Source organism: Patiria miniata, unplaced genomic scaffold (assembly GCF_015706575.1).
Source record: "Patiria miniata isolate m_02_andy unplaced genomic scaffold, ASM1570657v1 HiC_scaffold_23, whole genome shotgun sequence".
Classification (NCBI taxonomy): Eukaryota; Metazoa; Echinodermata; class Asteroidea; order Valvatida; family Asterinidae; genus Patiria; species Patiria miniata.
Genome location: NW_024037062.1, coordinates 6,375,256 through 6,388,954, shown reverse-complemented (window position 1 = coordinate 6,388,954; position 13,699 = coordinate 6,375,256). Strand labels below are relative to the sequence as shown.

Here is a 13,699-nt window from a genome sequence, read left to right as displayed (position 1 = left end):
GGGGGTCGCGTGTACTTCTTATAAAATGTCCGACCCCTAATTCAGAAAAGGGGAGCGCGTTTACTGCTAATGATAAAATTGACAGACCCTTTATTTCAGAAAAAAGGAACGTGTGTGTTTCTATACAAGTTTCCGACCTCCTCAATGCAGAAAAGGGGATGGCTTGTTTTCTATAAATAATTTCCCCCGTGTCCCTTAATTATGAAAAAGCGGGTCCATTGTATATCTAATGATTATTTTCCCCGACCAACCCTGCCCAAGAAACAACAACAACAACACCAACAGCAACAACAGCAACAACAGCAACAACAACAACAACAACAACAACAACAACAACAAAAGCAACAACAGCAACAACATCAGCGGCAGAGCAGCAGCAGCAGCAGCAATAACAGCAACAGCAGCAACAGCTGTACATAGATGCCACTTTTTTTTTTAAATTTCTTCCATAGGCCTAAACAGTTTCTTGCTTATGCGTCAATTGTGGCGTAGTGTCACCAAAAAGTGACCTTGTATAGAAGAGATACCTTTCGTCGCCAAAGTCGTATCCCTGCTTTGCACATTCTCATTAATACATCTCAGATAATCCCTTCGAAATCCTTCGTCCATGGAGAATCAACAATAATACGATCGCATTCTAATCGCAAAGAAATTACTGTTCGATACTCATCCATTTGTCTAGTTAATTGTTGACCAGGTCCAGACTTTGTGTTGCTAGACAAGGGCTAGACAAGTGTTGTGTACTTCATGTGTCTAGTCCAGGCGCGGTTCTAGGGGGGGGGGGGGCTAGGGGGGGCTTTAGCCCCCCCCCCCCCCCCCCCCAAAAAAAAAAATAAAATTGTGTCTAGCCCCCCACCCCCCACCAAATAAATTCCTTAAAAAAAAAAATTGCATTAGCAAAAAGAAGGATTGTGATGTACATGCGAACGGTCTCCCTAAAATAAATAGTCGTGACAAGGGTGCATTAGTTAATATAGTGTCAATGATTTTAGGATTTTATTGGCGCTCCCCATTGAAAATATGGCATGAGGCCTCCCCCCCCCCCCCCCCCCCCCCCCCACACACACACACACACCTCTTGATTTTCGGAGGCCTAAGTGTCTGGAAAAAAATAACCGGTCTACATTTCAGCACGCCTCCCTGAAAAAAAATTCTGGATCCACCCTGCTAGCCCCCCCCCCCCAAAATATTGGTTCTAGAACCGCGCCTGGTCTAGTCCGAGACTAGACACATATTAAAGTACAAAACGCTTTCATAAGCAGAGTGCGGCGATCAGGCTTATTGACTAGTGGCACGCGTGAGGGAAAATTGCATGAATCGACAAAGGATCCTATAATGCTTAATTTTAGACCCCAACTTGAACGAAATCAGTAAACTTGAGATAGAGATAATTATGACAATATTCAGTACACTTGTATAGCCAAATCCGCATAATTTCATATTTTATTTGGCATGCAGTACCGAAGCGCATAATAGTTTGTGCTTACTGCTTGAACTTTGATTCATCACCAAGTTTCATCAATGGGAGAAAAGGGTGGTACTTCTATAGATTTCCATTGTTTCAGATTTTAGTAGCCTTCACCAAGGCTGTCAGCTTGTTCCCCAAACGAGCTTGTTCCCGCTACATACACCGCGCGCCACGCCAGCTAGTTGCTTTGCCGTTAGCCTCAACGACCCTTGCATGTGCTTTGTCTGCACATAATTGTGTACGTACGCCCCACAAACACATCCGTAAACAGCCGTACATTCAGTAAGTGTAGGCAGATGACAGCCTTGACGCAACCGTGGCGAATTTCGTATGTGTTTCTTTATATGTTCGGCCAAATTCGGCCGAGATATCCAATCAAAGCCCGTAAACTTTGACCCACGATATACATATTAATGTTTGCATAGCAAAACCTGTGTACACCACTTCACTCAAAATAATGTCCACAGTCCAGGTTTTTCGATCCCACTTTCAAACTTTTTCTCCAGGTTTTTCCCAGACCAATAAAAAATGCCGCCACATGATTGAACACTTAAAAATGATTTCCAAGGTTGCAACTTGAACAGTTCAAGACAGATTATCCGCCGATGTTTATTGTCGGTACATCAGCGACCGATAGCGGCGTATAGGTACACCGTGACATTCAGACCGGACAGCTAATTTTAAGAAACAGGTCAACTCGTCCCGGGTCAAATCGTACCCATTCAATCGAATGTAGGTCAACTCGTACCCATCAGTGTATGAATTAATTACACGAAACAAGCTATTTTTTTTTTTTTTTACTTCCAACACTTTGGGATGGAAATATACGAAACTGTAATAGGGACATGGTGAACTTCTCTTCCTTCAGTAATCCGTACCATGTACGAAATATATCACATACGTACGCCATATAGTCGTACGTATTGTGTCGAATGACATGCGAGTCAAACTCACAAGATATGTTGTATGTTCGACATAATCGACATACAAGTCTTTCAAGCGAGTTCAAATTCATATGTTGTACATACAACAAGATATTAAGTCGTACGTATATATACGACATAGTCGTATGAAACATATGTCATACCATGCAGACACATAAGTCGTACCTACGACATATATGTCGTACCAGCACCTGTCAACATATGAGTCGTACGAACCGTGCAACATAATTTATATGTCGTACCATGTCGACATAAGTCGTACGTACGATAAATAACTTATATGTTGTACGTACAAGTTATCAGGAATAAGTTGTAGCTGAAGGAGAGATCATTTCCCCCCATGTCCCTATTGACAGCCTTGTGGAAATACCACAAGGATTCAACAGTGTGAGCGCTTTTTTGCCGCTGACCGAGAAATCGCACCGTGGTTTACCGCATGGCGCTAGCCAGGCCGCCGGTGCCTACAGTACGGCCCGAAAGTGGCCTCAGTGCACGGCGACATCTTTTTTTTCTGGCGAGCGGTTTGTACCGTTCGCCGTTCTTTAAAGGTCAAATTTTTCATTCTTTGCATTTAATTTTCAACCCGAACTATGAATAACTAATTTTTATAAATAGGCCTATTATTCTACTATTATTTCAGAGTCTCTTTTTACATTAATTACCACTAGCCATCAGGTTGATTAAGTTTGGTTGTATTATGCAGTATGCAGTATAATAAATATTCATTTTTTAAAAGCTATTATCCAATGAGAGAAGACTATGTACCATAGCGTGTACTAATTATCATATTGAGCATATTACGGCTGTTTACGGATGTGTTTGTGGGGCGTACGCATTATATGCAGTCAAAGCACATGCTAGGGTCCATGAGGCTAACAGAAATACAACTAGCTGGCGCTGCGCGCGGTGTATGTAGCGGGAACAGCTTGTTTGGGGAACAAGCTGACAACCTTGGTCAAGGTTAAGATTTTAGTCAAAAAGGAAATTGACATTCAAGTTTTTCTTGCAACTCAGTTTGCCTGCCAGGTTTGGTCACGACTAGGCTTATTCACCTTCGAGACGGAACGCTCGAAGTCACCCAATCACATCAAATTGTGTTCGTCATGCGTCAGTGACCAGTTTTGCAAGCTCTGCAGCTGCAGAAACTCTTTTAGATGTGTTGCAAGGGATAGCTATAGGAACTACATTTGTATTAGGTTTAAGTTATGTCGTGTTTCTGCATGTTTTGGTATTTGTTTTATATTTTTCTTGGACGTAACGTGTAGTACATAGTGCACGTTCTCCTGTGTCGAAAGTGGAAGTGAATGTTTATGGATCCGGGTTCAGTTCAGTTGGCCTCTGGGACATCCGTGCCCTATTGATTTTTGTTAACATGAATTCCGGGTTTTGTTTCCTGGCACCATGTGGTGCAATCGGTGCAAGAAAGTTCACTTGCCGAAAGTTGAACAGGACCAAATACCCATCCGTCTTCTCTGTCAGTGTTTGTGATTTTTAACTCGATATGATCACTCCCTCTGAAATTAATCGGTCTTAAAACCTGTGCCAGAGTTGAACAACAACAACAACCAGAGAGTTGCCAAAAATATTAATACAACAAAATAAAAAGAAAATCATAAAATATAATAAAACGAAAAATTGAAAATAACAAAACAACAAAACTAATCATTCGGAGATAAGAGGAACGTAGTTTAATGAAGTAGAATTAATTAAATTGAAATATAGCAGAGGCCTATGTTTGTTTCGAATACAGATGTATAGCCTACAGCCGTGTTCTGCTTACTACCATTATATAGTGAAGGTGGCACTTTAAAGACTAACTAAATTTTAAAATATGGCATATAAGCTTTCGAAGCTACAGCTACTTGTAATGAAGAGACCTCAGTCAGAGTTAATACACTGTCTGGGGGAAGAGTTCAATTTATCAAACGAAGGCTGGAGTTTATCATTAAGCTATAGTCCCTATTCAGTCTTTCTTGAATGCAGTTCAACTCCAGAGTTTTTGGAATATGCAGAGTTGAATTGTATATGTTGTGTGCATCCGGGTAGTGTGAATTTTTATGCAACCTCATCCAACTCCAAGCTGTGACGGAGCTGTCTTGTGGTTGAGTGGGTGAAATTTGAATCCGACCGTGAAGTTCGTGCTCGTATGTTTGTTCCTAGAATCAAAGCAAAGAAGAGCAACTAAACATGCTTCCAACTTGTGTCTGATACAGACACCAGGAGTCTACAATGGCCGGTTTGGTCACCCAATTTTTTTGTTGGAACGATCGTGCTCGCTTAACCCTTTCCTTCACATGGGCGACTTTTGTCGACAAGAAGTACCCCCCTGCTGGTTCCCATGGGCGACTTTAGTCGACCAGGAAACCACACACAAAACACCATTAGCACAGATATATTCACTACCTTTCAGAAAGGCAGCATGTTGATATGTTTGGCCTCCCATACATCAACTATATACCAGCTGAAAGAGTGTTTTCGGATCTTTCTAATGGTGTGGTTTATTCATAGTGTTACTATTACAAAAAATGAGAAAAGTGCTTCAGAAGTATCCATGCACAATTTGAGGTATGGAGTGCCATTGGGTCATGTGGTAAAATGGCTTGCAGTTTGATAATTGGGACCAGATGAACAAAAAGGCATAACTTTCTTATATTTACACGTATGGACTTCATTTTTACATCACATAAAAGAGGAAGGTTTAAGGAACAAACTTTACACACAACACCTATGATGATGGATGAACCAACGCTCAGCAGTTAAAGCCATGAAGCACAGCCTAATCTATACGGAAGTATCCAACACGCACACCTATGTTTACGTTACATACCTAGTGTGGACATTCTTTCGTTTTCGTGTAACCTGTGAAACAAATCTCATTTTACTCATAATGTAAAAACCAAAGTTTTTTTCCTGTATTAATCTCTTAGTATTTCTCTCCATTTTGCCACAGATAAACCTAATTCAAAAATGCCTCCAAATCTGTTTCCAGAGAGGGGGAAACATTGTGTGGACGTGGGCAAGTCCACACAACGTCGCTGCTACCTGGTTTATGTGGATATCTTTTGTTCGGAAGTCCACACAGTGAAAGGTATGCTAGTACATCTTTGATAAACACCGACAATCGTCGACCCCCATCGTCCCTTATCCTCATTCTTTTGTTTATACTTTAACTTTTTAGCAACAGCTCTCATTGGTTTTGTACACGAATTTCAATCGTGGACTATCGGTCAATCGTGGACGTATTGTTTGTGCCCTAACCCTTTTGTCCTATGTCCACGATTGCCGGTGTTTACATACTTAGCCTTACACACATAATATCCATGAAGAAAACCTTTGTTTCTCTTCTTTTGCTTTCCTTTGTTCCTATTGAAATCTAAGCCCGCGTTTCCTTTATAGGTGATTGATTTCTAAAGACTAACTTCCATTGTACTTTCTGCCCCATGAGGAACCCTGTACATGTACAACCTTACACACATATGCGACGTGACTCCAATTGTGACCAACCGGAAATTCTAGCGATGAGGCCTAAAACATGTCAACATGCTTGGACCACGAGAGATATAGATCAGATGAAACAACAACCCCGAAATAATTGTCAGAATTGACCATTTCCAAAACACTGATGTTAATATGATGTTAATATATGTTGTTGGTAATATGTTGTTCATATGTTTTTGAAATGAGAATCTGGTTATATGCATAGTTTTGCATTGTTTTAATAGCGCTATTCATCTTATTTTGCACAATCCAAGTATAAATCATGTCAAAATGGTTATACTGAATGTCTTCAGCAATGGGCAGATGATAACACAATAAAGTACTATATCATCAGCACATTGTGGTTAATGAGACAGAACGGAAGATCATTTAGCGTGCTGGTCCTGTCCAGCGCCTTTTCGTATGGGCAGGTATATTTTCGCAGTGATGGCCCAGCGCTGCCTGTCTAATGTTGCCGTTAACTTGGACAGTAACTCCAACAGTGTTCTCGAAGTAGCTCTTCGTCTTGTTGTATAGCTAAGTGGAGTCCTTTCGACAACAACTCGACGCGGTCAAAGTACTTGTCCCCTAGCTGCAAAGGTAGGTGAGACGTTTCTATGAACATTCTTTTTCAGTCATGGCAAACAGCTTTTAACTCCTTTCAGGTGTCGACGCTGGATATGGACAACACGATTCCACCGCCCGTTTTGAAAATGTAGCCATTTGCACTGATAAGCAGCAAACACGTGAAGCATTATGATGACCATAACTTACAAAATACTGTCCGATTGAGATATAACGTCATTGTACAAAGCACGTTCTATAAACATACCAAATTTGATAACGAATTTTCAAGATTAGGCAGTGCTTCCACATCTGAGGAAATTTCTTATTTTAATGAAAATGAAACATTTCAGGAAATTTAAGGAAAATCCAAAATGTGAAGGAAATTGAAAGGAAATTAAACCAAAAAAATGTGTCCATATGGCCCTTTTTGGTGCCTCTGCAAAACAGCTGCAATCTCCTTAAAATCGTGCCAGCGAATGAAAACGTTGAGAACGCAGCGAAGCTTCAAGGGGACTTTCTGTGGAAAAGTGAGAAACTATTAAACATGAAGCGATATCGATTTTATGTCATTACGTTGGTGATTTCAAATAACAATGTGATTTCGAGTTAGCAGGGTAATAAACATGTTATGGGCCAGTTTAAAGCGTTTAAAACCGACTAAAGGCTCTAGGCAAAAGCGAGGGCCATTATACGTGACCTTGCCCCTAGCCGTTTTTCCTTCCGTCAGTAGATTTTCGGACCTTTTAAGTCAGAAAGTGAGAAGTCAAAATTTGAGAAACTTTCAACGATTTTGTTCAACACTTTTATTTCCCTTAGCGCGAAGTGCTAAGAATCCTCCCTAGATGAAGAATGGCGCACGTTGTGGTGCATAACGCAGCAGTTTTTAATCGGCAGTTTATAATCTCCCACGTGACGGGCACCCGACCAAAAGGAATGGGTAAACTGTCTCGGGTGTTTATGAATAATTGTTTAAGGAAATCAAATCAGTAAACTGCTAGAAAATTTTAAGAGTCATTTCGTGTAAATACTTCATATAAGTGTCCGCGCTCAAACAATCGTGTTTTTTTAATTTTTTTTTTAAATACTTTTTAGGATGAAAGGACGTTGGGAGCAAGTAACCAAAATAGAGTTTTTAAACCGATATTTTTGCCCGTTGCCATGGTTACGGGCCATTATGTGTTTTGGCCATTTTGGGGCAATTTGAGGCTGCAAAAATTATTTTTTTGCGTTATTTTCAAAAGTCATCAAGCCGAACTGCGAAGTAATGTCACAAAAGTAACTATATCACGACAAAGTATCATTCTTACCCTTACAAGAAAAAAAAATAGAAACACTTCTGATAAATCTCCTTTATATTATTTTTAGGCCCACAGCATGTTTTTACAACTAGCAAAATTGCATTTGTTACCCCATTTTTATCCCACCAAAATGGCACTAACCATGGCACTCAGAATAACTTCCCTTCGGCCATGGTTAGTTCAAACGTTGGTCTTTTCATATCTGGTGAGAAAATTGTGGGTTATTGTATATCCTTTGTGCAGTAGCGCTCCAAATATGGTAAATTTCACAAAAATCTTTAAAAATGTATTTTCAGTGTTTTCATTTGTTTTGAGTAATAACTTGTATTGTTCATGAATCTAGCACATTTCCACAAACAGAATCAGACTGTGTATCATTTTTAGACCAGTGGATGAATAGTAGGTCGTGTACTCCCCCCCCCCCCCACTCACCTGGCTAGGCCCTGCCCACTCCCCAAGTGCCACCGAATTTTGAATTGGAAGTTGCATAACGAAACAAATGTAATTAAATAATATGCAAGTGAACACTTTAGAAATTACATAGACTTCCTTTTCACAGCATCCCCTCCCCCACCCCGGGGGCATTGCTTGGGGTTGAGGGTGGGGTGTGACCACCCACCAATAACTTGGCAGTGTTGGTAAAATCATTGTCACATGGGCAAAACTCATGTGTTTGCAAGCCGCAATGAATAATAATGGCCATATCCATTGTCCTCTGATTGAAGTGCACCATTATTCAAGTGATGTCCAGTCCTCTCCTCCTAGCTAGGCCTCGCCCCTTCACTTTCCACCAAATTGAGATTTTGATTTCTGCATGTATTTGCCTAAATTAAATTGTAAATACTAGATATCAATTTGCAAGTGCACCTTTTTACAATCTACACAAACAGCCGTCTCACATCTAGCCCCTTCCCCTGCCACCCCCACTCCCAAAGCTCAAAAGAGAACCACGCCCTCCCCCAACAAGTCAACAAGTACAATGTTGTTCAGATTACATACATGCATATGGCCTTGGGGAAAGTCTGAATTATGTAAGGTGGCTTTTTTACAACACGGGGCAGCTTGGAATATCCGAAAAGCGAGGAGGAGAAGGGGTGTGTATGTCGCGGGGGAGGGGAGGGGGAGTTGGGGGTGGGAAGGGTGATCTGAACACACGCATGTACACTGTACACATTTTTTATATTGCAATTTACTTTGGAATTACAGTAAAGGTGTGGTGAACAAAATTACGTTTATTTCATTATTTTCAAAGCGGAAAAGATCTGGCGATTTAGAGAGCAACTAACTCCTATTTGTTTATATTGAAATACATGTACTTTAAAACAAGGATGACTCCAGTGAAAACTCCGAGAGAACACAGCACCAATTTGATGGCATGAATTTCACTCTGACTTGTCTTGGCTATATACATGTAGTTAGGATCTGAAGTATTTGTTTAGTGGAAGGATCCTCCAAACTTGTATTTGCCTGATCAACATGAAATTTTGTGACTTTTAACAGTGGTCACCATGGCACCAAACACACTTCTGTAGTGTGTTCATTATTTCATTATTACCATGGCAACCGTTGTAAAGACATCGGTGCTCATAAACTAAAGTCAAAAATACTTCCATTTTCAAAACCTATCACGAAAGTGTTATCTTAAGACTGAAATGCATGGCTATATAATTAACAATAATACATAGTCAATATGTAATGTGGCAGCCATTGGTGCGAGAAGCCTATGTAATTTTCACGTTTCAATCGGTACCATTTTCTTTGTTTTGATATACTTTTCTGATAGTTATTACATGAATCAATCGCAGAGCATTAAATAACATCACCACAATTATGTATATTTACTTTAGTTTTGCCGATTCGGATTGAAAATGCACACATTTTTTTGAATAAAATCAGTGACAATGGATGCATACAATTGCCTGACTGGGATGAATGGTTACACAAAAAAAACAGAATGCCCAAAATGTTATCTAGCCAAGAGTTTGGAAAAAAATATTAAAAAACACCTCTAGTGGTAACAGCAATAGAACCAAGCATGTCATAGTATAGAGTAATGGTCAACCAATATTTTCCTGCCAAATCAGTTGTAGGAAAATCGGTCAAAGCATATGCAAATCAACATGGGGATCACAGTGTGCTGTACCCCTCCCTTTCAGACAAAAATCCCCAAATACCCGCCAGAAAGGGTTAAAATCTGTAAGCACTTTTGCTTCGGTGGGGAAGTTGATATTCTCTAATTAACACATTAACAAAACATTCCCTGCTTGTAAACAAAAAAAACCTGTCATTTATAAGCACCAATACAGTTAAATTACCTGCCATGCAACAATGGATGCACCACAGAAGTGTGGTCATGTTGACTACTGATGACAGTTTGGAAGAGACTCAAAATGTCATGCTGATTACGAAATTACGATTTTGGAGGACATAGCAGCACACACAACGGTACTATATTCGACTTTATATGTGCTCGATCTGACCATATTTACACGTAGGGCCAAGACAATTCAATCAATCACAATAGAGGCCATTTTGAGTTTTCACTGAGTGATAGTTGTTTTAAAGTACATGTATTTTAATATAAAAATATGAGTTAATTGCTCTCGTAATCGCCATATCACTTCTCTGTATTGAAAATAATAAAAAATAAATGCAATTTTGTTAACAAAAATTACAGCATTATGTACATGTACCATTTACATGTTTCCATATAACACCCCCCCCCCCCGTGCTTTCCAGATATTCCAAACAACTCCCACGTTGACAAAAAAAATAGCCAAACCTGCATAGTGCATATAAATATGTGGACTTTCCGCAAGGCAATATGTAACCTTAACAATAATACATGTTGAATTCTTTGGGAGGGGGAGGGGTCGTTGCTCATAATGGGCACTGGAGTAAGAAGAGGGATGGCAGGGGGTGGGCTGTGAGACGGGTACGCCTGTTGGTGTAAGTTATGAAAGCTTCACTTGCAAATCTATATACAATAACGCAAAATTTTCTCACCAGATATGAAAAGACCAATGTCTGAACTAACGATAGCCGAAGGGAAATTATTCTGAGTGCCCTGGCAAGTGCCATTTTGGAGGGATAAAATTGGGGTAAAAATGCAATGTTGCTAGTTGTAAAAGCATGCTGTATGATAGGGCCTAAAAATAATATAAAGGAGATTTTTCAGAAGTGTCTCTATTATTTTCTTGTAAGGGTAAGGATGATACTTTGTCCTGATATAGTTACTTTTGTGACATAACATAACTTGATGACCTTAGAAAATAACGCAAAAAATGAATTTTTGCAGCCTCAAAAATTGTTCAAAAATGGCCAAAACACATAATGGCTCGTAACCATGGCAACGGGCAAAATAAAAGTTTAAAAACTCTATTTAGGGGACTTGCTCCCTAAGTCCTTCAATCCCACAAAGTTAAAAAACAGAATGATTTTTTGAGCGTGGACACTTATATGAAGTATTTACACGAAATGACTCCTAAGCACTTTTTACACAATTTCAGGAAATGTCATGAACAAAAATTTTGCCATATCAAATTTGGAAAGTGAATGCACCTTGATCTGCACAGGAGGAATCCGCGCCCAGCTGTTGAGATCATATACAAAGACTCTTTCAGGAAAGGACTGGTGCGATTGCTTTGATGGCCACGACCCGTATTTGTTTCCACTACCTCCTACTTTTTTTTAACTGCTCTAAGATTGGACTCCTTGGGACGGAAGATGGTCGCATCCCAGATGCAAGCATCACCGCTTCCTCGTTTTGGGACAAGAACCTCAATTATGCAGCCCACAAGGCTCGTCTCATATAACTTCAAAGGTAAATTGTTAAATGTATTGAATTCACGAACCATTACATGGGACGAACTGTAAGACAACTCAAACGAAATGGTAGGATTTACGTCAAAGATGACAAACAAGTCCAAAGTTGAAGAAGCACTACATTCATTTTTTTCTCGGGGCGAGGGGGGTCCCTTCCCCTGGAAATATTATCTCACTCTGCAAGTTAAGCACGGCCCTGCCTGGTAAAGTGCTTGAAGCACATGTGCTAAGACTCACTTTATATTTATGGCTGAATTATCTGCTTATTTTGTAGGCGACCCAGCCTCTTCCTGGTCTAGTGCCGGGCCAGACCTAGTGACCGCAATCCGTGGATCCAAGTCGACTTAGGTTGCATTGTGATCATCACTAGCCTCATCACTCAGGGGCGTGGTGATATATAGCAACGTGGGCCTATAGCAACGATGGCCAGAAATGGACTGACGTCACTGCGGAAGGAGAAAGTGCACCGACAAAGGTCAGTAATACATTACATTGCTGTTATTGAAGGACATAATAAGTCATATTTATGAGTGAATTAGGACGATGCTACGACAGTATTTATGGAGTACAGGCCTAACCAGATGTAGGTCCAAGGCTATTGACCACGATATATCAATATTTATGCTGCTACATTGTAAACAAATATACCTTCATAGGCCCATTCTTAATGTTTACATTACACCAATGTTGTTATACTGCTTCAGTAAGCAAGATTGTACGCAGAGCTCTAATATTTCGCACGGAAAATAATTATATTAATTTCTTGAAACATTGAGGTCAAATTTAACTTTCGGTCATCTGCGGCGAATTTCTATGATGTCAAGTAGTACGCTACCACCACCTGCTCTATCATATGAAAGAGGTTGAAATTGGAGTTAGCACTGGGAACGGGGTCGGGGTGTGTCCTCCTTTATTGTAAAAAGATCCTCTATAATGTATAGTACTGATGTCAGGGGGACATCACACCAACAAAAAAGAAAAACTAAATTAAAGAAACTTAAGCAAACAAGAAAAAAGTATCAGAGACAATGTAGTCTTACAGAAGAGGCAAATTTTTGGCCTATACATATTCAAATCTCTCCTGTGGCCGACCAGAAATAGGTCCAGACAAAACTTCGGTGAAACACTGCTATAATAACTTCCCAATGCACATCCCTACTTCAAAATTACTTTAAAAAAGCCTATCCATATTGTTTATTTCTTCCAGTTCCCTGGAAACTCGGACAAAAACACCCACGTGACCACCACTTTCCCGAAGGCTTTCCAGGCCAGGTTCCTGCGTATCCTGTCTACTCAGTGGAGCATATACTGCAGCATGCGCTTTGAGGTCCTCGGCTGCAGAAGTCACGAATAAATTCCGTCTAAGTTTGATTCGGAAACCCCCGTTACAATGCTCATTAAATATTTGATTGACTTTAAAAACCCAAACAAAAAAATAAACATTAAAAAAGGTAAGAGACATTTGCGCTCAGAAATAAGGATTTATTCCCGCCTCTTACATTCCGAATGAGGGTTCTGACGGACCAGTCTAAAAACTCTAAACCAAGATTTATGGCATAACCCCCAACTTTTAGTGTCAAGTTTCCAATTACCATTACAGCTTGGGTTTTCCAAGTCACACCGACGTGGGCAAAACTGATGAAACTGATAGTTAACAATAATTTACATTATTTTAAAGAATTATAAAGATTTAGAGTGGCACAAAATATTAAATGTAATTGCATGTATTTACATATACAGCATTATTTTTTGCATGCAGTAGATTATAAAAGTAGAATATTGTGACGGAACACAAACTTTATATTCGCCAAATGTATGTTCAAGAATCATAGACCATGTGAGTCACCCACACTCTGCATATTGAAAAATCAAGGTATCTGATTGGTCAATTGAGAATATGCATTATTGTATGGCAAAAAAAGTACTTGCCCCATCGTGTTGTGAGCTATAAAAGCGGCTGTAGGGCAAGATTTCAGTCAGATTATTAGAAGATAATTAAGTGATGACAAGATTTTTGTTTTATTTCCTACTGATTGGGACAATTATTAGCTGTTCCCAATTCCAATTGGAAACAGCTTTTGTTTTTGTTCGAAGGAAAGCTGGTACCCCACGTCACAATG

At 39.8% G+C, this 13,699-nt stretch overlaps 1 protein-coding gene across 1 annotated transcript in view; it reads left to right on the top strand.

Moving 5' to 3' along the window:
- Positions 1-12,933, top strand: part of LOC119731424 (lactadherin-like) — a 41,000-nt gene extending 28,067 nt beyond the window's left edge. Inside the window, exons 5-6 of the mRNA XM_038204594.1 lie at positions 11,459-11,554; positions 12,787-12,933. Of these exons, the coding sequence (XP_038060522.1) occupies positions 11,459-11,554; positions 12,787-12,933 (243 nt within the window). The remainder of the gene's footprint in view (positions 1-11,458; positions 11,555-12,786) is intronic.
- Positions 12,934-13,699: the final 766 nt, after the last annotated feature.